Source organism: Camellia sinensis, unplaced genomic scaffold, assembly GCF_055761805.1.
Source record: "Camellia sinensis isolate YWXY unplaced genomic scaffold, ASM5576180v1 Unanchor1, whole genome shotgun sequence".
NCBI lineage: Eukaryota > Viridiplantae > Streptophyta > Magnoliopsida > Ericales > Theaceae > Camellia > Camellia sinensis.
Window position 1 is genome coordinate 15430001 of NW_028128987.1, and position 23114 is coordinate 15453114.

The 23114-nt window shown below is 35.6% G+C and overlaps 1 protein-coding gene across 3 annotated transcripts in view; it reads left to right on the plus strand.

The window, feature by feature from the left end:
- Positions 1-15297, plus strand: part of LOC145788652 (replication factor C subunit 1-like) — a 23336-nt gene extending 8039 nt beyond the window's left edge. For all 3 annotated transcript variants that reach the window (XM_082910912.1, XM_082910914.1, XM_082910913.1), the window contains exons 15-24: positions 5398-5567; positions 5961-6051; positions 6445-6626; positions 6751-6790; positions 9079-9203; positions 12916-12988; positions 13077-13169; positions 13249-13495; positions 14538-14597; positions 14926-15297. In XM_082910912.1, coding sequence (XP_082767038.1) covers positions 5398-5567; positions 5961-6051; positions 6445-6626; positions 6751-6790; positions 9079-9203; positions 12916-12988; positions 13077-13169; positions 13249-13495; positions 14538-14597; positions 14926-15083 — 1239 coding nt within the window. In that variant the 3' untranslated portion in view covers positions 15084-15297. The remainder of the gene's footprint in view (positions 1-5397; positions 5568-5960; positions 6052-6444; positions 6627-6750; positions 6791-9078; positions 9204-12915; positions 12989-13076; positions 13170-13248; positions 13496-14537; positions 14598-14925) is intronic.
- The last annotated feature ends 7817 nt before the right edge of the window (positions 15298-23114 follow it).

A 23114-nucleotide genomic window follows, 5' to 3' on the forward strand; every position in this document is an offset into this window, starting at 1 on the left:
CGTGGCTTTCCTACCGCTAATGAAGCCGATTCAGGTCCCTTCAACAAAGAGCAGATTGATCAACTCTTAAAGCTGATAAAATCCAACTCCTCATCCGGTACTCCTAGTGTTTTGTTGGCACAAACAGGTAGAAATCCTAAAGCCTTCTCTTGCCTAAACTTCTCTCCGTGGATCATAGATTCCGGTGCCTCCGATCACATGACTAGTTTTTCCCATTTATTTAGTACCTATTTCCCTTGTTCTGGTCATGACAAAATCAGAATAGCCGATGGTAGTTTTTCACCTATTGCAGGAAAAGGATTTATTAAACTAACTGAGAAAATTAATCTCAATGCTGTTCTTCACGTCCCCAACTTAGCCTGTAACCTTTTGTCTGTCAGTAAACTATCTAAGGATTCTAATTGTCGTGTTACATTTTTTGAATCCCATTGTGAATTTCAGGACCAGAACTCGGGGATGATGATTGGGCGTGCTAGGATGCTTGAAGGTCTTTACTACTTTGATGAAGTACCTGTTAGTAATAAAAAAGCTCAGAGCTTTAATAGTACTAGTTCAATCTCTGTTCGAGAAAAAATAATGCTATGGCACTATAGGCTAGGGCATCCTAGTTTTCTTTATCTGAAACATTTATTTCCAGCATTATTTAAAGGGATTGATTGTTCTTCTTTTCATTGTGAAAGTTGCATTTTTGCAAAATTTCATCGCTTTACTTATTTGCCAAAACCTTACCAGGCTTCCAAACCTTTTTATTTGATTCATAGTGATGTTTGGGGCCCTTCTAAAATCACTACTCTTTCTGGTAAAAAATGGTTTGTTACATTTATTGATGACCATACCCGCTTATGTTGGATTTATTTGATGAATAAAAAATCTGACGTGAAAAATTTATTCACAAATTTTTACAATATGATTGAAAACCAATTTCAAACCAAAATTGGTATTTTACATTCTGATAATGGAACAGAATATTTCAATGAGCAGTTGGGTGAGTTTTTGGAAAAAAAGGGGATTTTTCATCAATCTACATGTCGGGATACCCCTCAACAAAATGGCATTGCAGAACGAAAAAATAAACATCTACTTGAAGTAGCACGTGCTATAATGTTTTACATGCATGTTCCTAAATATTTATGGGGTGAAGCAATTTTAACAGCCTCTTATTTGATAAACAGGATGCCTACAAAGGTGTTAACATACAAAACACCTTTTGATTGTCTCAAAACTTTTTTTCCTGACACGAGGTTGTTTTCTGATTTACCTGCCAAAGTTTTTGGATGTATTGCCTATGTTCATGTTCCCAGTCAATTTCGTTCAAAACTTGACCCCCGTGCTATAAAATGTGTTTTTTTGGGTTATTCCTCAAACAAAAAGGGGTATAAGTGTTTCGATCCTCAAACCAAGAAATTTCATGTGAGTATGGATGTGTCATTTGTGGAAACAAAATCCTATTTCCCCAACACTTCTCTTCAGGGGGAGACAAGTGGAGTAGAAGACCGTTTTTGGGATATTTCTATCCCGCTCCCCAATGTCATTTATCCTACACAAAAACCACATCTGTCTGATAATGATCACTTAGGAGAACCAAGTTCTATGGTGCCTAGTCATGAAGATTCTTGTTTAGGGGGAGAAGTACTACAACATGATCTAAATCCTGAGCTTCAGGTTTATACTAGGAAGCGATTTCATCTGAGGAATAATGACCCGAATGTTCATCCTAATGACCCGAATGTCCACCCGAGTTCTGGCATCGAAATTTTAGGTAATCCTATTTCTTCTATTTCCGACCTTGATGTTCCTATAGCAATTAGGAAAGGTGTCCGAAATTGCATTAAACATCCTATTGCAAATTACCTCTCCTATCAAAGACTGTCTAAAAATCATAGAGCTTTCACATCTAGGATTTCACACTTGTTTGTTCCAAGGAATATACAGGAAGCATTGGATGATCCGAATTGGAAATTAGCAGTCATGGAGGAGATGAATGCTTTAAGGAGAAGTGGTACTTGGGAGATAGTTGATCTACCCAAAGACAAGAAAACAGTTGGGTGTAAATGGGTGTTTACGATAAAATGTAACGCAGATGGAAGCGTTGAGAGATACAAGGCGAGACTGGTGGCTAAAGGCTTCACTCAAACTTATGGGATCGACTATCAGGAGACGTTTGCTCCTGTTGCTAAAATAAATTCCATCAGAGTACTGTTATCTCTTGCAGTAAATTCAGATTGGCCTCTACATCAACTTGACATTAAAAATGCATTTCTCAATGGTGATCTTGAAGAGGAGGTGTTCATGAGCCTACCGCCGGGATTTGAGCAGAGACTTGGAAGCGACAGAGTATGCAGATTGAACAAGTCATTATACGGACTCAAACAATCACCAAGAGCGTGGTTTGAACGCTTTGGGAAGGCAGTTATCAGTTGTGGCTTCTCGCAAAGTCAAGCAGATCACACAATATTTTATAAACATTCAAAAAACAGTAAAATTGCAATTTTGATTGTTTATGTTGATGACATCATTTTAACTGGTAATGATGAAGCAGAGTTAGCAGGCCTCAAAAAGAAACTCGCAAAAGAATTTCACATTAAGGATCTGGGAGCCCTCAAGTATTTCCTCGGAATGGAATTTGCAAGATCCAAGGAAGGTATATTCGTTAATCAGAGAAAATATGTTCTTGATCTCCTTGGAGAAACAGGTATGCTTGGTTGTAAGATGGTGGAGACTCCGATCGAGCCTAACTTGAAGTTACAAGCTGCTAAGGCTGAAGAAGTCAAAGAGAGGGAACAATATCAGCGACTTGTAGGGAAATTGATTTACTTGTCTCATACGCGGCCTGATATTGCCTTTGCAGTCAGCATGGTAAGTCAGTTCATGCACTCACCAGGGGCAGAGCACTTTGAGGCCGTTTATAAGATCTTAAGATATTTGAAAGGAACTCCAGGGAGAGGCTTACTGTTCAAGAAACATGGACATCTTCAAGTTGAAGTATACACAGATGCAGACTGGGCAGGAAGTGTTACAGACAGGAGATCAACATCCGGATACTGCTCCTTTGTAGGTGGAAACCTAGTTACATGGCGGAGTAAAAAACAGAATGTGGTAGCTAGAAGTAGTGCAGAAGCAGAGTTCAGAGCTGTTGCCCATGGAATCTGTGAAGTAATGTGGATTAAAAGAATTCTTGAAGAATTAAAGCTTTCTCACCCGACACCTATGAAGGTCTATTGTGACAACAAAGCAGCTATATCTATAGCTCATAATCCAGTTCTACATGATCGCACAAAACATATAGAAGTGGATAAACATTTCATCAAGGAGAAAATCAATGCTGGCATAATCTGTATGACCTACCTTCCAACAGGTGAACAATTAGCTGATGTGCTAACGAAGGGACTACACAAGAAGCAATTTGATAAGCTGACTAGCAAGCTGGCTATGGAAGATATCTTCAAACCAGCTTGAGGGGGAGTGCTGGAAATTTGTGTTAATAAGATAGTGGCATATGATAGTGGTGTTGGTGGAAGATAGTGGCATGTATATAGTATGATAGTGGTAGATAGTGGTAATATATAATAGGTAAGTGGCATATAATGGGTTATAATGATGTTTGTAATATCTCCTATATAAGGAGTGTCATTTGGTCTTGTAAGATAAGAAGTTTTGAATATAACAGAAATATATTCCTTCTTCCTCATATTTTCGGAGTTCTTCTTCCTCATATTTTCTAAGTTAAATAATAATTTTATAAAGGTTTAAAATAAAAATAACTTCAATGGGTAGGCTTCTTACTATATGCCATCTAGTGGGAGCCAATTATTGAATCAACTAGGGTAATAGTATCATAGACAAACTATCAGAGTGCATGAGGTTTAACCATTTATTGTTTTTGTCCTCCCCTTTTAATAGTTTTTTGCGGTTGAAGTTTCACTGTTTATGCAAACTTCATTCTATAAATAATGTATAAATTCATCAATGGGATTTTATTCTATTTTTAGTTTCTATTAAATTGCACCAATCAGGTGATAGTACTATTTTTGTTCAACTTTGCTTCTCATGTGGTGAGCAAGGGTCCACTTATCGGTAATGGCATGTGCAAAGGAGACAAGTCTCCTCTCAATGCCAAATCCTGGCGTCCATGTTGGTTTCTAAAATTTGTCTTTAGTCTTTTTTTATGATTTTTAAAAGGGGCACAGGCACTTATGGCCAAAGCATAAGGAGCTAATGGCAAAGCAAGCATTGCATTGCTGAGTTGTATTGTACCGTTGATTAATGCGCTATTTGTTTTGGCATTAGCACCTTTTGCTTTAGCAATTGCCATGGACTTTCTTTTTGGTACATTGCTAGTTGTCACAGCTTGGGGAATGAAGTGCCTTCTCTGTGGCAGTTAAAGCAGACTTTGTTTGGTTCAGTGTTTGGAACTGGTTTTCTGATTTTTTTTTTTTTTTTTGAAAAATTAGAAGCTAGTTTCATGCATGTTGATAAAGTCATTTCTTAAGTTTTTAAATTATGTTCAATTACCAACAAAAAGTTTCTCAATATTGTTGCTTCAATTATGATTTTTTCAAATAATGTTGCTGTGATTCAATTCAAAACTTCGGAGTACTGGATGTGCACTGGTTCTTCCAGTGATAAAAAGTGTTTTTTCTCTTATATTTGACAAGGCCTATTTTATTTCATTTCATTTTTTAAGGATGAACATGCAACTTGTGCAAGTGCATGAGTTGTGAAAGGGAATTCAAGAGCATATTGAATCCATCAGTCATTTTTCTTTCTTAATGATCTATTCATACATCTGTATTGTCAAAAGTAATATTTCAAATGGTTTGTTTTTTCACAATGCATTTGATTAAAACCTGAACAATAAAAGTATAGACACATGCACACATAAACTGATTATGTCTAGAAATTTTTACAGCGACCATTTTGATCTTTGGGTAAACCTGCTTGAACAGTTTAGCTTTTTTTCCTCTCTCTCTCTATCACCCCAAAAAATTGCCAAATTTATCCTTTATGTGATACAAAATGTGCTTAGTCAGAAGTCAGAAATGCAATGAAGTACATAATTGTCTTACTTGGAATTGTGAAAACTACTGTTGATTAATCAATCTGATATCTCCTGCAGGGTTATCCTTCATTTATTTGGATTTTTATTTTATGATATTTTGATCATTCTAGTTTTTTCCAGAAGAGTCTATGAAGTTCCTTTGATATATACTTTAAGAATGTTGTTTCTACCAATAGGTTTTAGGGATTTGATTGACATTTTTCTAGCTGTCCTTTCACTTCTTATTGTTTTTCCTATTTAAAAGAACAGTTTATTAGTGCCATATTTCGTCCAATAGCCCTTTTGAAGCAACACTGTTATCAAATCTGCTAAGATTTTTTGTTTGTTTATTATTTTAGATTGCACTTGAAGAGCTTGCAGAAAGAGTCAATGGAGACGTGCGCATGGCTCTGAACCAGTTGCAGTATATGAGTCTCTCCATGTCAGTCATTAAATATGATGACGTTAGACAGCGCCTTCTTAGTAGTGCAAAGGATGTAGATATTTCACCATTCACAGCTGTTGATAAGTATGACATTTTTCCTCTTTTATTTGTGCTTGCATAATATCTTTTCATGGCGTAGGTGGTGTAGTTGTTTGTGCTGTTAGGTTTTTCCTTCTTGTTTTCTGTACAGTATCTTTTTAGGTTGGTGATTGAAACAAATTTTCAGCTTCTGTTATCAATTGGTCACAAAGCTGGCAGCTCAAGTATAAATGCGAGCTCCTAAATTGTCAGTCTGTCCCTTCTGGCGATTTGTGGTTTAATTATATATTTATATATAATAGAATTTTTCTATACACAAAGTACAGTTTGTTATGCTTATGCAACAAAACTTCTTGTAATTTGATTCCTTGTATGATCATGGAGCTTTTCATTCCACCTGAAGTGCACGTCAGACCAACTTACCTTTTGCTTCTGCAGGCTCTTTGGCTTTAATGGAGGGAAATTGCGAATGGATGAGCGGATTGACCTAAGCATGAGTGATCCTGATCTAGTCCCTCTACTTATTCAGGTATCCTCCTATCTGTTAACTCAATTTGGTTTGATGGTTAGTCAAAATACTATTTTGTGTAATCGAAACTCTTGGTAAACCCTTAATGCTGCGGTGTTTGAGATGATTCTCTAACATATCAGAACCAGCATTCTTGTATATGTCCCTCTTGCATTTTATTTTCTTGTTTATTTATTTTTTGTTGTTTGGTTAGGTTTGCTAATTTCATAGCTGCTGCATTCCCTGGTCATGACACCAGTAATCTTGTTGTTCTGGAACACTAAATCACTTCTTTCTGCTTATTTGGATGCCTTATTTTGGACATTCACAGTTTTGCATAGGCAACATTGCAAAACTTCTCACTCTTTTGCTTTAAAATTGTCTGGTAATTATTATTTTTATAATAAATGGCAGGAAAACTACATAAACTATAGGCCAAGTTCGGCTGGCAAAGATGATAATGGGGTGAAACGGATGAGCATGATTGCCCGTGCTGCGGAGTCTATTGCTGATGGGGATATTATAAATGTACAGATTCGAAGATATCGGCAGTGGCAGCTCTCTCAGACTGGAACTCTAGCATCTTGTATAATTCCGTAGGTGTTTTTTCATTTTTTCCTGGTCAGTGCTGGAGAATACTGGTTTCTAAAATCACTTGCATATAGCTTTAATTGGTGTTCGTTTTTTCTTTTCTGTTTGGTTTTTATTTCTTGGTAACAGTGCTGCTTTGTTGCATGGGCAAAGGGAGACACTTGAACAGGTGATGATGTTGATTTCTGGCAGCTCATACATCTATATTCTTAACATTTCTTGTCTTTGGTCTTGTGGAATGCTCCAACTAAAATGTAGTCACTTGCACTGATTTGCTGCCTTCATCTTTACCTGCATGGTTTTATAATGACTTATGATGATTTTATTTATTTGGTTTTATGGAATTTAACTCCAATTAAAATGTTGTAATCATTTACACAGATTATGGCATCCATCTAAAGCTTTCATGGTATTATGATGACTTACAATGATTTTGTTTTCTTTAATTATTTCATTAAAATTTTCCTGTAAAATAACTGCTTAAAACTTGGCATTCAAGGATCCTGGTGCTGGATTTATATGGTGGTTTTGAGTTACTTTCTGTATGAGAGGGTTCAGGAAAGTTGTTGGAAAATTCGAAGATTTTCGAAGATCCTTGAAGAAAAATTCGAATTCTCTAGAGGATGATGAGAGGCTTAGATTCTTCAATAGTCTCAACTAAGAACACAAAAGAAAGGAGATGATGGAGATGATGGAGATAAAGAGATTGGGTGAAGAAGGCAAAATAGTTAGAGAGAGAATAATGGCAAGGCTCTCCCATGTATCTCCCACTTTCACTCTCAAGGTTGATAATGGAGAAGGGAAATTAGTTCTTTCCCAAGAGTTTTTTCTCCCAAATCCATCCCTTGTAAAGTTATGGATGGGTGTTATTTATAGGCACCTCATGATGTAGGATGGAGCCCATGTGTAAGGCACATGGAGAATATTCTCTCTAACCACTTTGTCCGAAGAGGTGACCTCTCCGAGGATGAGGAAAACCCTCGAGGAGGAGATCAACCTCTCGGTGAATCCTTCTTCTTAGCCACACCTAACCAATGATCTCCAATCATCCCAAAGGGTTAGGGGTAGTCCTAGAGGACGCCCTGCCGCAGAAGGGTCAGGGGTAGTTCAAGAGAACGTCCTGCCACAAATATTGTTGAGTCTCAGGGACCCCCTAGATCGTGTCTCCTCGACCTGGGTATAGGCTAGTTTAACCGAAGAGTGAATTTATCTCTACTCACCATCCTCGGGATCGGGTCCTTTGTTTGGATTCCATTATGCCCATGGTTCTGGTACGTAGATCCCGGAAAGCTCCGAGTTCGCAAGTGTTCTGGGACTCATTAATGGAGCGGCTTCTAGATTGCGTCTGAATCCGTTCGAAGCCAAGTGCTTCGGATCTCTAGGTTCGTGGATCCGAACCCTTTCGAGTTCGAGCTCGAGTAAGTCTCTAGGTTCGTGGATCCAAACCCTTTCGAGGCTAGAGCGATTCGGCCCGTTTGATGGCAATAAATCCGGGCCCACCAATCTTGGACTTATGATAAATTCGAGCCCACCGACCTTGGACTATTGGGCCTAACTAATTTAATGGGCTCAAATTAACTCCTCTTACACTTTCCTTATGAGTTTTATGACTAAATTGAGTGAGAAAAGCATTCAGAATGAATTCTTGATTTCTAACTAGGAAATAGTGGAAAGAATCAGTGGAATACCTGGAAGAAGGAAAAAAAAAAATACATGTGGTCATGTGTATGTAGAATTCATTTAACAATTATCTACAAAAAGCAACCACATAGAGGATCAATTAGAAAATTACGAAAATGAAACCATTCATTTTGAACAACAAAGGGCTATTAATCAAGTCTGACAATCGGTTTTCCAACAAGCCTTACAAGGAGCTCTAGGAACAATGAATAGATGTTTGAATAATGAATTGCATTTATGTACCATCGGTACCAATATTGGCTGACTCAATTTGCCAAGGGTGATAAGCGAGGAGCTACCATAATTTTTATTCATCGGCCATTTTCATTGTCCTCGAGGAGAATTGTCTTTAGTTGGTGGGGTCCTCTTTTGCTCCTTTGTGTACTTTTCTACACTTGGTTCCATAAATCTGTTGCACTCTTTAGATGATGAGGTGGATGGCTAGAATTTTTCAAGGGTGCTAAGTATGGAGCTACAACAAAATCGTTAATTCAATGGTATTTCCATTGCCTTCAAGGGGAGTTTGTTATCTAGATGGGGGGCCTTATGGATTACTTTTTTACACAGTTCCTGTAATTTATTTTAAACCTTATATTTCCATAGTCTTGAAATTTCATCCTTTTGGTCCCATTATCTTTAGAATTTAATTAGGTTTGAAAAGTTTTGGTTTACTTTTGAGCCACGTTTTGGCTTTTGTGGGTTCTGAAGTTAGCATCTGCAATTTGGATATACATTCTTAGTTGTCTTTGACACAATAAGTTGGATTTATTTTTGCAGGGAGAACGTAACTTCAACAGATTTGGCGGCTGGCTGGGAAAGAACTCAACAATGGGAAAGAATGTAAGACTTTTGGAGGATCTGCATGTTCACCTTCTCGCTTCTCGTCAATCTGGTTTGGGGAGGTATCTATTTTATGTATTATATCTGTTGGTTGCTACATTGTATGGTTTAGAATGTCTGGAACACAATATCTTCTGCTGACAGTCAGCTTTCACAGCACCTGGCATTGGTTTAGACATTGTTCTTCAGTTTATATATATACATATATATTTTGGTCAGTATAGGCAGTGATCTTTAAAACAAACTGCTGAGTTACTGCTGGATGAGTTTATGTAGCTGGGTTTGATATTAAGCTTGGTAGCATTGAGATCCTAGCTGAATGAATCTCTCTCTCTCTCTCTCTCTCTCTCTCTCTCTCACTAATACGAAGTGGTCTTGCAAGAAACAAACATTGAAAAGTTGATAGGAAACTAAGGGCTTGTTTGGTTTGTTTTTGGGAGAGTTGTTTTTGAAAAAAATTTTGGGGAGAGAGTTTAGAATTTTTTTTGGTTTGTTTGGTTGTATATTTTGGGAGAGTTGTTTTTTTGGGAGTTTGGGATGATTTGATATTTTGGGAGAATTTGAGTAGATGTGTGCGAGAGAAAAAGTGATTGAGAAGAAGAGAGGAGAGAGAAAAAGTGATTGATTGATGTGTAAGAGAAAGAAAGTGATTTTGGAAATTTTTTGAGAAAAACTCAAACCAAACAATTTTTTAGAAATTTTTTTCTAAAACTCATCTCCCAAATGCAAACCAAACATACCCTAAGTAAAAGCATTTGGGGGGCTAACACAAGTGATGGGTGGTTTTACCTTCCTGTGGCCCATCGGGGGGGATTTTGATTATGTGGGATGATAGTGTGTTACATGAACTTGAGTCATTAGAGGGGGAATTTTCATTGTTTGTTAGGTTTAAGAAGGGTGATTAAAGTGAGTGGTGGTTAATAGGAGTTTGTGATTCTAATTGTCCTAGGTGAAGAGAAGCTTTCTGGGAGGAGTTAGTTGACCTATATGATTTGGGCTTTACAATTGGTGTCTTGTGGGTGACTTTAATTTAATGTAATTAGGGCAATTTCAGAAAAACTCAACAGGGATAGGATTATTTGCACTGTGAGGGATTTTGACATGTCTATTATGGATTTTGATTTGATTGATCCATCTTTGGCTAATGCTCACTTTACGTGGTCAAATCTTCAGGCTAGATTGGTTTGTTATAGATTGAATAGGTTTTTATTTTCAGCAGAGTGGGAAGATAAATTTTTCAAGTGTTAGGTAGGAGGTGATTCCTCGAGTTGCATTGGATCATTGCCCTTCAGTTGTGGGAGTTCTCCTTTTAATGGGGTCCTTTGACCTTTAAGTTTGAAAATAAGTAGTTGGAGCGTCAATCTTTTAGAAACTATTTTAAGGAGTGGTGGGATAATTGTAGGATTAGAAGGCAAGAGGGGTTTAAGTTTATGAAGTAGTTCAAAGTTATGAAGGATAAATTAAAAGTTTGGAATAAGGTCTTTTTTTGTGGATTTGAACAAGGTTGAAAGTGAGGTTTCTAGAAAAAAATTGAGAATGGTTAAAAATGGTGTTTAGGGAGCCAAAATCATGGAACCAAAAATCAAAAAAAATTATATGGTTAAATGAATGAGATAACAATTCCGAATTGTTTCGTAGGGTAGCAAATGAGAAAATTAGGCTGTTACTGAAATCTATTCTTTTTATTCTAGGTTGTACACCTTGTGTAGGAAGGAGAGTAAAGATTGAGGGCTTGGCATGGTGTCCAATCGAGGCTTGTAAGGTTAATTGGCTAGAAACCCATTGAGGAGAAAGGGGTTAGATTGACTGTTTTTGAATGTGATATTGATAAGGCTCTGGGGTTTGACTGTTTTACGATGGTTGCTAGGATTGTTAGGGGGTAGTTAAGAGAGATTTGGTAAAGGTTGTTGGGGAACTTTTTGAGAATGGAATGTGAATATGTGCAAGAATGCTTCCTTCATTTGTTTAATTCCTGAAAAGGATAATTTATTGAAGATTGGGGATTTTTGGCTAAGTGTAGCCGACCAACTTCATTGGACACAAGGCTTAGTTTGGTTTGGCTGAAGTGTTATCAAGGAGACTAAATTTGGTTTTAGGAGAGACCATTTTCTTTTCTCAGGGGGCTTTCGAGGAGGATTATTGAGGAAGTAGTAAAGAGGATATTATTTTCAAGGTTGACTGTGAGAAGGCGTGTGGTCATATTCAGTGGGTTTTTTTGGATTTTATTTTTTTTTTTAAAAATTGGGGATAAATAGAGAACTTGGATTCATGGTGGTTGTTCCATGTGTAATGTATCTATTATAGTTAACTGTAAGGCGCGGTTTGCTTTTGAAGATTTCAAGAGGACTTGGACAAGGGGATCCCTTATTCCCATATTTATGCAATTTAGTGGTGGGACATTTTGGCAAGAATGGTAGATAGGGCTAGGGTGTTAGGATTGGTTAAATAGTTTTGTTTAGGGGAGGGATAAACTTTGTGTCTCGTTTACAGTTTGTAGATGATACCATATTTTTTTTTCTTGGGTTAAAGGTGGCATGGTTAATTTGTTTGGCATATAGAGGATTTTTATGGTGGCTTCTTGACTTAAGGTGAAATGAATAAGATTGTCATATTTGGCGTTAATTTTCCAATGGATAGGTTTAAAAGGTTGGCTAGTTTGTTAGTGTTTCCATTGAGTCCTTGTCAGTTAAGTATTTAGGGTTACCGTTGGGAGGAAGTCCTAGGTTTGTTGACTTTTGGAATCCAGTCACTGAGAAGATTGGGCAAATAATGGATTAGAAGAGGGTTATGATTTTTAAGGGAGGTAGTTTACTTTCGTTCAGTCTATTTTGGTTAGTGTTCCTATTTATTATTTTATCATTATTTAAGATTCCGGTGGGTGCGGCTAACAAAGTTGAAGAGTTGATAAGGAATTTTTGTGGGAAGGTTGCAATTAGGGGGAAAGGGATCCTTAGTTTGTTGAGATGTGATTATTCCTAAAAACAAAAGGGGCCATGCCAATGAAAACATTGTTGCTAAGAATAAAGTATTGTTAGGTAAATGGTTATGGAGATTCCCCACTGAGAGAGATTCTCTATGGCATGTTATGATTGAGAGCAACTATAGATTAAATCCAATGGTTGAGATTTTCATGTGGTCTATAAGGGCAATTTTAGATCTCTGTGGAAGTGCATTTCTTAGGGAATTGGTCATTTCTCCCATGGATGGATCCTTTTAGAGCTACAGGCCAGTTGGCCGCGGCCTTTCACATGAGCATAGGAATCTATACTTGAGCGTTTAAGGTGGGAATGGGGGCCTTGTTTGGTTTTAGGAGGATGTTGAGATTGGTGATGCTTCTTTTGATCACTTGTTTCCACGATTGTGTTGTTTGTCTCGTTCACAGAAAGCCTCTATTACCTGTTCCTATGAGGCTTCAATTTATTGAGAACACTTTCTTTCTTTCTTTCTTCCAGAAATCAAAATGACTGAGATTCAAGTGATTTGGCATTCTTATTAACCATTGTTCATAATGTTTCATTGGGTAGGAAGTCCATCGATATAAGGTTGTGTCCATTCATCCCTCAGATTTGTTCTCTTGCGAATCTTTTTTTCATGATTTAATTGATAATCGCAACATTCATATTTTTGATCCTCATCAAGTTATTTGGAATGAATGCATATGTGCCCTAAGGGTATTTATTTACCATCTCTAATTTGTCTGGGGAGCTTGCAGAATTCGTGATCTCATTCTTTCTTGCAAGTTGCTTAACTACTCTGATTCTGTAAATGTTGCAGGACAACATTGCGAGTTGATTACGTTACTCCTCTTCTCAAACGGTTGACTGATCCACTTCGACTGCTGCCGAAGGTTTGGAATTATTTTATTGATTATCCAATGGTAGTTGAATTTAGTTGTTAATGCATATGATTTTCTTCTAATTGAAAATAATCACCAGGATGAAGCTGTGGAGAAAGTTGTTGAGTTTATGGATTCTTACTCTATAAGCCAGGATGACTTTAATACTATTGTGGAGATATCAAAACTTCAGGTAGGTACACTGTTAATCCTACTATCTCAAAACAGTTCATGAAACTCCCTAATCATGTGGTGGATACCGTATTCATCAGGGACGCCCAAATCCACTAGATGGCGTACAGCCAGCTGTCAAAGCTGCGCTGACAAAGGCATACAATAAAGGAAGTAGCTCACGTGTGATTCGGACTGCTGATTTAATTACCCTTCCCGGTATTAAAAAGGTTCCTAAAAAACGGGTCGCGGCAATGCTAGAACCAGTGGAAGAAGGATTAGCAGAGGAGAATGGTGATGCATTGGCAGAAAACGAAGAGGAGAATTCTTCAGACACAGAGGACTCGGGTACGGTTCTTTTCTCCGATCCCTTTTATGATTGATTGGTCTTTACATGATCTACAGCTACATCATACTGTAAAATTGTAATAAGAGAACTCGTATAATTTTAATGGGGATCTTTTAAGTCCCATAGCATCATGATTTTGGAGTATTTTTGTATTATGGTTTATTACTGTGCAAAGTAAAACTTCAAACAGTGGCCTTTTTGGGTGTTTCTTCTTGTAACTTCCTTGAGGCTCTCTGTTAAACAAAATTATGAAGGGGGAAAAAATTAAAAATTCTGGGAATTTAACAACTTTTGCCATCAATACCTTCAAATTTTATCCAGTTTTAATCTGTCATTTGTCACATGGCATTGCAATAGCAGTTCGATTTGATTGATTTTGTATTTGGCAGATGGTGAGAGGGCCAAGGAAATCAACTGGCTCCATTGAATAGTGTTTGCATATATTGACAATGATACATGTGCTCTCCAGTAATGGAAACTTCTATTTTTGTTTTCATTGTGACATTTGGGTTGTCATCATAGAAATTGTTTGAGTGGTTAGCCAATGTCATGTATCTTCATCAGGGGAGAAAGTTAAAAAGTAATTTTCTAATCCAATCTGTCAAGAGGAGAAGACTATTTTCCACAAATATATATATATGAGTAATGCTATACAAACAAACTTTTCAAACAAACTTTCGTTACAAACTGATGTGTCACCTAGAATATTAGTAAGTTGGGCCTCATTTCACATTCCAAAGTTGTATCACTCCATGCCACATCAGTTTGTAAGAAAAATTTGTAATTTTTTTTTGTTTGTATAGCATTTTCCTATATATATATATATACTTTTGAGTTAAAAAAAATTGGGAAACTTATTTAAATAAAAAAATTAATGTTTGATGTTTCAAACTCTAACAAATTCCACCTTAAAAGTCCCTTCTATTTTGCCATTTTGAATGTTAGTTTAACTACCTCAATAAATTTCTTTAAAGAGTTTTCAGGTTTTGCTGGTGAATATATATATATATTATTTTAATTCTTGCTTCTGGTGCATTCCAGGAGATACTGCTGATGGTGAGGAAAAGGTGCAATTGGATCTGCAGAGTCTTAACTCGAAAGGTTGGTGGTTACTTTTTACTTGTTGAATAAATGTTGGAAATTTTTATTTAACAATTTCAATTTATTTCCCTTTGCGCGCATGTTTTTATGCTCTCTCTCTCTCTATATATATATATATATATATATATGTTTGAATCACATAAAGCCAATACACATTTGACATATTCCAAATTACTTTCAACATTTTAATACATTTTTCTACCCATTTTAATACACTTGATACAAATTTTCCAACAGAAGAACGGCCCTAAGGTTTTTTTAAAAGTATTTCTCTATATATTTTTTATATATTCAGAATTCCTGGAATATGTGTGCCTAAATTCTGTAGGAATTCAAGTGCATATGGACTTGAAGGGTGCTGGAAACACTAGTGCGAAGAAGGCACCATCAGGCAGAGGCAAAGGAGGCGGCTCTGAAGCCACAGTCAAGAAAGAGAAAGGGGGACGTGGAGGTGGTTCAGGGTCAGCTGCCAAGAGAAAGAGATGAGAAAGCGAGTCATGAAAGTATTTGAGGCTTTCATAATTTTGTCTTAGTTGATAATCACTGTAAGTAAACGTCCCTCCCCTACTTTTTTTCTTTCTTCCCCCCTTTCCGGATTCCTCAGCACACTGGGAGGATGTCTTTTGTGTCTAGTATTTGTGAAGTGTAAGATAACCTTTTTGGATGATGATCTTTTTGAGTGCATTATATGCTTTCTTGAGCTGCTGGGCATGAGTTTTGAATTTAGTTGCAGGATTCTCCTACTACTAAGGGGTGACATTTATGCTCCATAACCGCGATTTCAGATCTCAAAAAAAATAAAAGAAAATCTATGGGAAAACAAATGTTTTTTTCTTAAATTCTTGGTTTTTTCTCTTGAAAATCGAAGGATGGAGAATGTTGATATATCTTTCAATTTTGGGCTTTGTGAGAATTTTATTATTATGTTTGATAGTTTAAGTGGTAACCTATGTTTACATGGATTTTTCAAAATGCCTATGGCAAACCCTCAACAATTGGATAAGGGTAAGGGATGTGTCTCATATTTTTTGCCGAACACTTCTTGTACATATTTGAATTTTAACACTCTTATTGTAAGCTAAAAGCATCCTTCTCTAATTTTATAGTTTTTATTTTTAATCTTATTTAAGTTATTTTTTATTTAATACATTAAACAGTTTAAAACAAACTTTTAAAATAAAAAATTATATAACATCCAAAGTTGAGTCGCATGGGGTTACGGTTTTTTGCGGTATGTACACATGGGGTTACGTTATACGTCTAGGGTTGGTGGTTTTTTTTTCTTTTTTTTTCAAATTTAAATTTGAATCTAAAAACTTAAGGGGTTTATGGAATCCAGGGATTGGGGATACTGTTGTGTGGTGAAATGAGCCCATTTCTGGGTTATTTTGTTAATTCGAACCGTTCACATTTTAGAATACATCAAGTAGAGCATGCCTATAAAAAATCAAGTTAATCGGATATTGTTTACTCATTCATTCACTCATATTTCTATCTATAAAAATAAATAATAATTGTGATTTAAAGTATTAAAATGAATACAAATGTGAGTGGATGAATAGGTAAATGATATCCGATTAACTTAATTTTTTACAGACATGTTCTACTGGATGTATTTTAAAATGTGAACGGTTTGAATTATTAAAATGAGTTCCGAAATGAACACATTTTGCCAAACAGCACGCGCAGCAGCATCATCCCCAAATTTATGGAGTCCACTACATGATTGTTGAACTGTTTATTTGTAAAAACTTTTGTATGCATCATTCATTGAAAAAAAAAAAAATTGATATGATAATCATAATTTATTTTATTTTATTTTATTGAGTTTATCTCAAAAAAAATGAATAATCTATTTTTAAAATTGTACTTGTCATTTATTTTTTAAAAGATAAATGCAATAAGATGAGAATGTTATAAGTATCTCTTAGCAAAAATTTGGTTTGGGTGTAATATTGACAGACAACAAACAAATCAATTTTCACAAACAATAGGATCAAACAACGTGACTGAGTGTTTTAATGTCTTGATGGGTTCAAGGACTTCTTTGGAGGTTTACTTCTTGAAGAAACAAAGTAAATACAACTAGAAATTGACTGAGAATAAAAAAAACTTGGCACTTTAACCATAAAGGATCAAATTACAAGTTCTTTGACACTACAATCGATAGATCTTTGTACAGACTACAAATGCTAACCACTACTACTATTGCTACTCCTAATTACGAGTACTTCTATTCCTAGATATATTAGACTACTCTTAGATTTCTCAAGTTGTGAGTTGATTTTTTTGTGTCCTTCCCTCCTTCGATTTTCCAGCCTTTATGTCACTGGTCATGATGTCCATATTTTGTCACGTGTTTTATGAAACAAGTTACTTCCACTTCTTTGAATAACTCCTGCCCATGATCTCCACAACCGCCTGCAACTGCTTCATTTGCTGTAGCCTTATCTTTCTCTTCAATTTGTGCGAATAAACCACGTGTCATGCATCAACATATCCCTAAACTCATGGCTTCACTCCTGGGTCATGTTTGGCCATGTTCCATCACATTTTCAAGCATATTGATAGAAGAAATTGCCTCTGCTATCACTGCTATGAAACTACTCCTTTAACTGCTTCATCTCTGTCACTTGTTCTACATTTCAGAGCCCACACGTGTCACCAATCTTGTGGTCCTTGCTCCTACCACATACTGGATCATCTCTCCATGCTTGGACATGTTTATCGATAGACAAAAATAGTTTTTAGTGACGTGGCTTTAATTTTATGTTAAAATAATTTATAGTTTGAATCGACAAACTAAAATCGACTAATCACAACTAATGAGATTAGATTTGGTCATAATCGACGAGCCATAATCAACTAAACGAGATTTGGTCATAATTAACAAGTCATAATCGATAGAAAATTATTTTTTGATGCCGATAGTATCGGATTAATTTAATTTTTTCGTACATATTATACTTTAAAAGTCTTACAAAATGGATAATTTAAACAACCGAAGCAGGACATGTGTTGACCCTAAAACCCACAAGTTCTCTCATGGATACGATCTATTTTCTTCATTTGAAAAGGCTGGTGTCCCGAGATGGTGAGGTAAGAGAGACCACCAATCTCAATTATTGCTCGACTTCTTTTTTTGAGCAAACAATAAAATAATTCATAAGCCTGTGTCCCATTTATTATTATTATTATTTTCCATGTTCAAATCACAAGCCTTTGTACTTCCAACATTGATTTGTACAATGAAATAAACAGAATCCTCTTGCCTAACCATCTACCATTCAACATGCAAACAATTCGAGTCAAGCAAATAGTTAAAGACGCTTGTTTAATATAGTACACATGATATCATATAAAATTAAAAATTAAAAAATTTCAAATTTTATCTATCAAATAATTTATTTTAATTCAATACTTAATTTTTTATTAAATAACTTTTCAATTTTAAAATTTTAAAATTCAATTTTCAGTATTTAATTTTTAAATTTTAGTTTTAAGTTTTATTAAACACTACCTAAGTCTAGCTTAGTACCAAATCGAAAAATAGAACTATTTTTATTAAAGGCCAGGCTTCTTTCCAATATGAGATCAGACTGGAGCGTGTTGTTGAACCTGTGGGGCCCATCATATGTCATTTTTTGATGATCCAAACTGTTTAATGTGTAAAACTTGCCAAATACTTAATCCTTGAAAGAAATTACGTTAATCGAATATCGATAGCCACTTGATCAAATCATATTTCTGTCAATAGTAAATATGATTTTCAAAATAAATTGTTGACAGAAACTTAATTCGATCAATATGATTTTTGCAAGAATGAAATACTCGACAAACTTTACATATTGAACGGTCTGAATTATCGAAATAAGACCCACAATGAGCCCCATGAACTTGAGCAGACCAATCCACGAATTTATTCCCTTTTATTAATAAATGGCCTTGATTATATTTTACCAAACTTGTCCACAACTCAATTCATTGAACTTTCTCATATCTTAATATTCTATTTAGATACCTTCTGATTTTTATCATTCCAGATTTTACTTCAATTATTAGTTAACTTTTCTTAAAAATTGAATTATTTAAACTTTCAATTGGTTTTTGCTTCATGAATTGTGATTCGAATTGTTTATTTAATCATACTTTCTAAAAAGTATTTATTTATATATGAAAAAAGAAGAAGAAGAAGAACGAATTCATCTTGGTCTAATTTTGCAACTACAAATGTAAGAATAGTAATATTTAAGTGACATTGTGGTTTAACTTGTTCAATTTTTTTTTTTTTTTTTGATATTATAACTCAAGATTTTTTTTTTTTTTTTTTGAATGGTTAAAATATCAAACAAGAAGACTTCTTTATTTTTTGAGTGGTAAGCAAAAATGTAGATGCCCCATCTTAGAGGTTCGCTTAGGGCCTTAAAAATTCAAGGCCAATCCTAGTTGTAAACTCTATTGTTTTGGATTAACATAAAAAAAAATATATATTTTGTTCACACATTTTAGAAGTGTGCAAGTAAAATCGGAACATTGACAAGACTAGTCCACTAGCAGAGGAATTCAATCCGATCCTTCCACTCAAATGGAATTTCGCAAATACTTTGTTTTAGTAATTTTTTGATGGTCCTGTTACAAGGGTTGTTAATAAAAATTACAACATATCAAATTATTAAAATTTTAATATATTTTTTTTACATATTTCAAAACACGTTTAAATATTCTTATACAGTTTCTATATATTTTTAATACCCTTTTTATACATTTTTCAACCATAACAAATGACTTAAGAGTTGTTTTTAGCATTTTTCTTTTTTGATTTATTATTATGTTTAGAAATAATTGTTTAAAAATTAATTTATTTAACAAATGTTATAAAGAAATAAAATAAAGAAAATAATATGTCATTGAAAAATGAGACAAAATTACAAAAGAACGAAAATATTTGTGAGTATTAATATTTGGAAAAATTGGTTTAATATCCCTCTCCAACTTTTAATAATATGAGAAGTCCACAACATTTTTTTTTGTGTGTAACCTAAGATCCCTCACCTATTTATGAGTATGTATCTCACCCACACCATATATCACATCCACTCTCTCATTCTTTCTCCTCCACTTCGTCGTCACCTTCTCTATGCCGTCGTCGATCAACATGGCCAAAGAAGATCGCCCAATTACAGATCTCCTAGATCAACATGGTCGAAGCAGAGCTACTTGTATGGTAAGTGAAGAAGAAAGATGGAAAGGAGAGCATATCGAGTCCATGGAAGGAGCTTCTTTGTGAGAGAGTGAGGTTGGTGATTGAATGGGTTGGTTGGTGAACTTATCTCTCAGATCCTCTCTCTTTCTTTGCTTGGCTTTTTTGCACCCCTCTTTGTTATCTTTTTGTCTTTGCTCTGTCACGACCCAACCCTAGGGAGTTTAGAGTTGGAATCGCAACTTACTAATTAATTATAATCTTAACAAATTAAATGGCGCAGGCAAAGGAAAAATGGAAGTAAGAAAATAATTAAACAGAAAATTTACTTCGTTAATGATCGAAAATACATCATTGGGGCTTTTATTATTTTATTATACGGTGACAAAATTTTAGGAAAAGAAGAAAAAGAAAAGTAAAACAAATTGTAATAGGTAGGCGTCAAATTCCATGTGGGTCCCACTATATGAGGTTACAGCTCTTCTTTACATCTCATCACCTGAAAGGGGTAACAGCTATAAGCACACAACAGAGTAAGAAATATTATGCCAAGAGTATAGGGGACACAAAATAACCATGGATAGTTATTTAAGCTAAAACATTAACATAACTTAATTTAAATAAACAAATTATTTAAAGTGACAGAAATTGAAATACAGAAATTATGTAAATAAATAACTATAACCATGGTACAGAATAGAACAGAGGTTGTTGGAGTGACCATCAAAATAGAGGTCACTGGATCCATGACAAACAGAGGGGCATAAGGTGACCAATTAGAAGCCAATGGTTTATTTAAGTCCCCCGAGGAATGGGACTCCCGTGGTGGTATTTACAGAAAATAATTGTTTATAAAATCATTGTCAAATAATTTCTAAAATTTAAACAAACATATTTATGGGTTTCAATTTAAGCAAATAGAGTTCAGAAAATAATCAACGCAATTGAAATATTAATAAAATTTATAAAACACAAATTGTATAAAATAAATTATGGTGGCTCAAAACATAAGTAAAATATATTATGGTGACTCAATATATAATATAACTCACCTTAATAATGATTCCTCACTCTTACTTTCTACTGCCAAAGATCATCTTACCTAATAGTTGCCTTTAGCCAGTATATTTTCCCTTTATTTTTTTTTTCCTTCTTGATCTTGAGCACATCCTAAGCAAATCCCCTCCCCCCCTCCCCTCCCCCTCTTTATAAAGAGAGACAACCATGGGCAGCAAGCCACACGGCTGCCCACCCGTCTAATCCCTATTCCTTATTATGCTTATCTAAAATGCTCCACTTTAGGTTAAATTCTACTTTGGTCCAATTTTTAACCTAATTATATACTATTTTACTTTTTCTGATATACCATCATAAAATTAATTATTTTATTTTACTATTACTACGACTATTATTATTATTATTATCATCATCATCATCATGATTGGTTGTGATATTAATTAAATATTTAGGGTGTCACATCTCTCCCCTCCTAAAGAGAAGTTTGTCCTCAAACTTGTCGTACCTTAGTTTTCGAAAATGTGGGGATAGCGGGCCTGCATTTGATTCTTCGTTTCCCACGTAGCTTCTTCGACATGATGATTCTACCATAAGACTTTTACCAAAGGTATGGACTTGTTTCGGAGAACTTGATCACGATGATCGAGAATCTGTGCTGGTTGTTTTTCATAAGAGAGATCTTCTTGAACTTCCAGGTCCTCATAATTAACAATATGCTCTGGATCTCGAAGATAGTGCCAAAGCATCGAAATGTGAAACACATTGTGGACATTGGACAGTTCAAGTGGTAGGGCAAGTTGATATGCCACAGGACCAATCCTTTCTGGTATCTCCTGATGTAACGTGGGTTTAACTTGTCTTGCTTTCCAAATTGGATAACCCTTCTTGTTGGTGAGATCTTTAGAAACACATGATCACCTATTTGAAATTCTAAGTCCCGTCTCCGTGTATCTGCATAGCTTTTCTGGCGGCTCTGAGCATTGCAAATTTGCTATTGGGTGAATTGAATTTTATCACTTTCTATTTGCACGATCTCGGGGCCTAATAGTTTCTTGTCTCCGACTTCCGTCTAACACAGAGGTAATCGACATCTCCTTCCATACCTTTGTACGGTGCCATTCCAATGCTTGCTTGGTAACTGTTGTTATAAGCGAATTCCACTAATAGTAAATGCTCATCCCAAGTACTCTTGAGGTTTAGCATGCAAATACGTAACATATCTTCCAAAATCTAGATTGTTCTTTCGAATTGTTCATCAGTTTACGGGTGATAAACAGTGCTAAACTTCAACGTTGTTCCCAAAGCTTCTTGTAATTTGTTCCAGAAGTGAGACACAAATTGTGGGTCTTGGTCAGACACGATTAAGATTGAGGTACCGTGCAAATGAATGATTTCCTTGATGTATAGAGTGGCGAACTTAGTAAGGGAGTACGTGATTTTGACTGGTAGAAAATGTGCCGACTTCGTTAATTAGTCCACTATAACCCATATTGCATTGTTCTTCGAGACTGACTGTGGTAGCCTGACCACGAAGTCCATAGTAATGTACTCCCATTTCCATTCAAGAATAGAGAGTGGTTGCAGCATTCCTGCAGGTCTCTGATGTTCTACTTTAACACGCTGACAATGCATGCATTTGGAGACGTGGCTTGCTATGGTCTATTTTCATTCCTGTCCACCAGTAGTGTTCTTTGAGATCATTATACATTTTCGTATTGTCAGGGTGGACCACAAACCTCGAGCTATGAGCTTCTACCAATATCTTTTTCTTGAGTTCTGGAAGATCGAATACGCAAATTTGATTTAAAAAATTTAGTATCCCATTGCTTATAATGCAGTCAGGATCTGGCATACTTCTTTGCTCCTCGTACTTTTTCTTCAAAAATTTAACTTTACATTGGCGTGCTCTAATTTCTTCAGTCAAAGTGGGTTCCACGGTTATATTGGTGAGCAATCCATTAATCTGGATGAAAATGAGAGTACACGCCAAACTTCTGGTCATCGTTCGGCTCAGTACGTTTGCCACCACGTTAGCTTTGCCTGGATGGTACTGGATCTTTACATCGTAGTCTTTCATAAATTCTAGCCACCTCCGTTGCCTGATATTCAGTTCCTTCTGTGTAAATAGATATTTAAGACTCTTGTGATCCGTGTAAATCTCGCAGGTTGCACCGTAAAGATAATGGCGCTAGATCTTGAGGGCAAAAATCACCGCAGCCAACTCTAGATCATGAGTTGGGTAGTTCTTTTCGTAAGTCTTTAGTTATCACGAGGCATATGTAATGACTTTTCCATTTTGC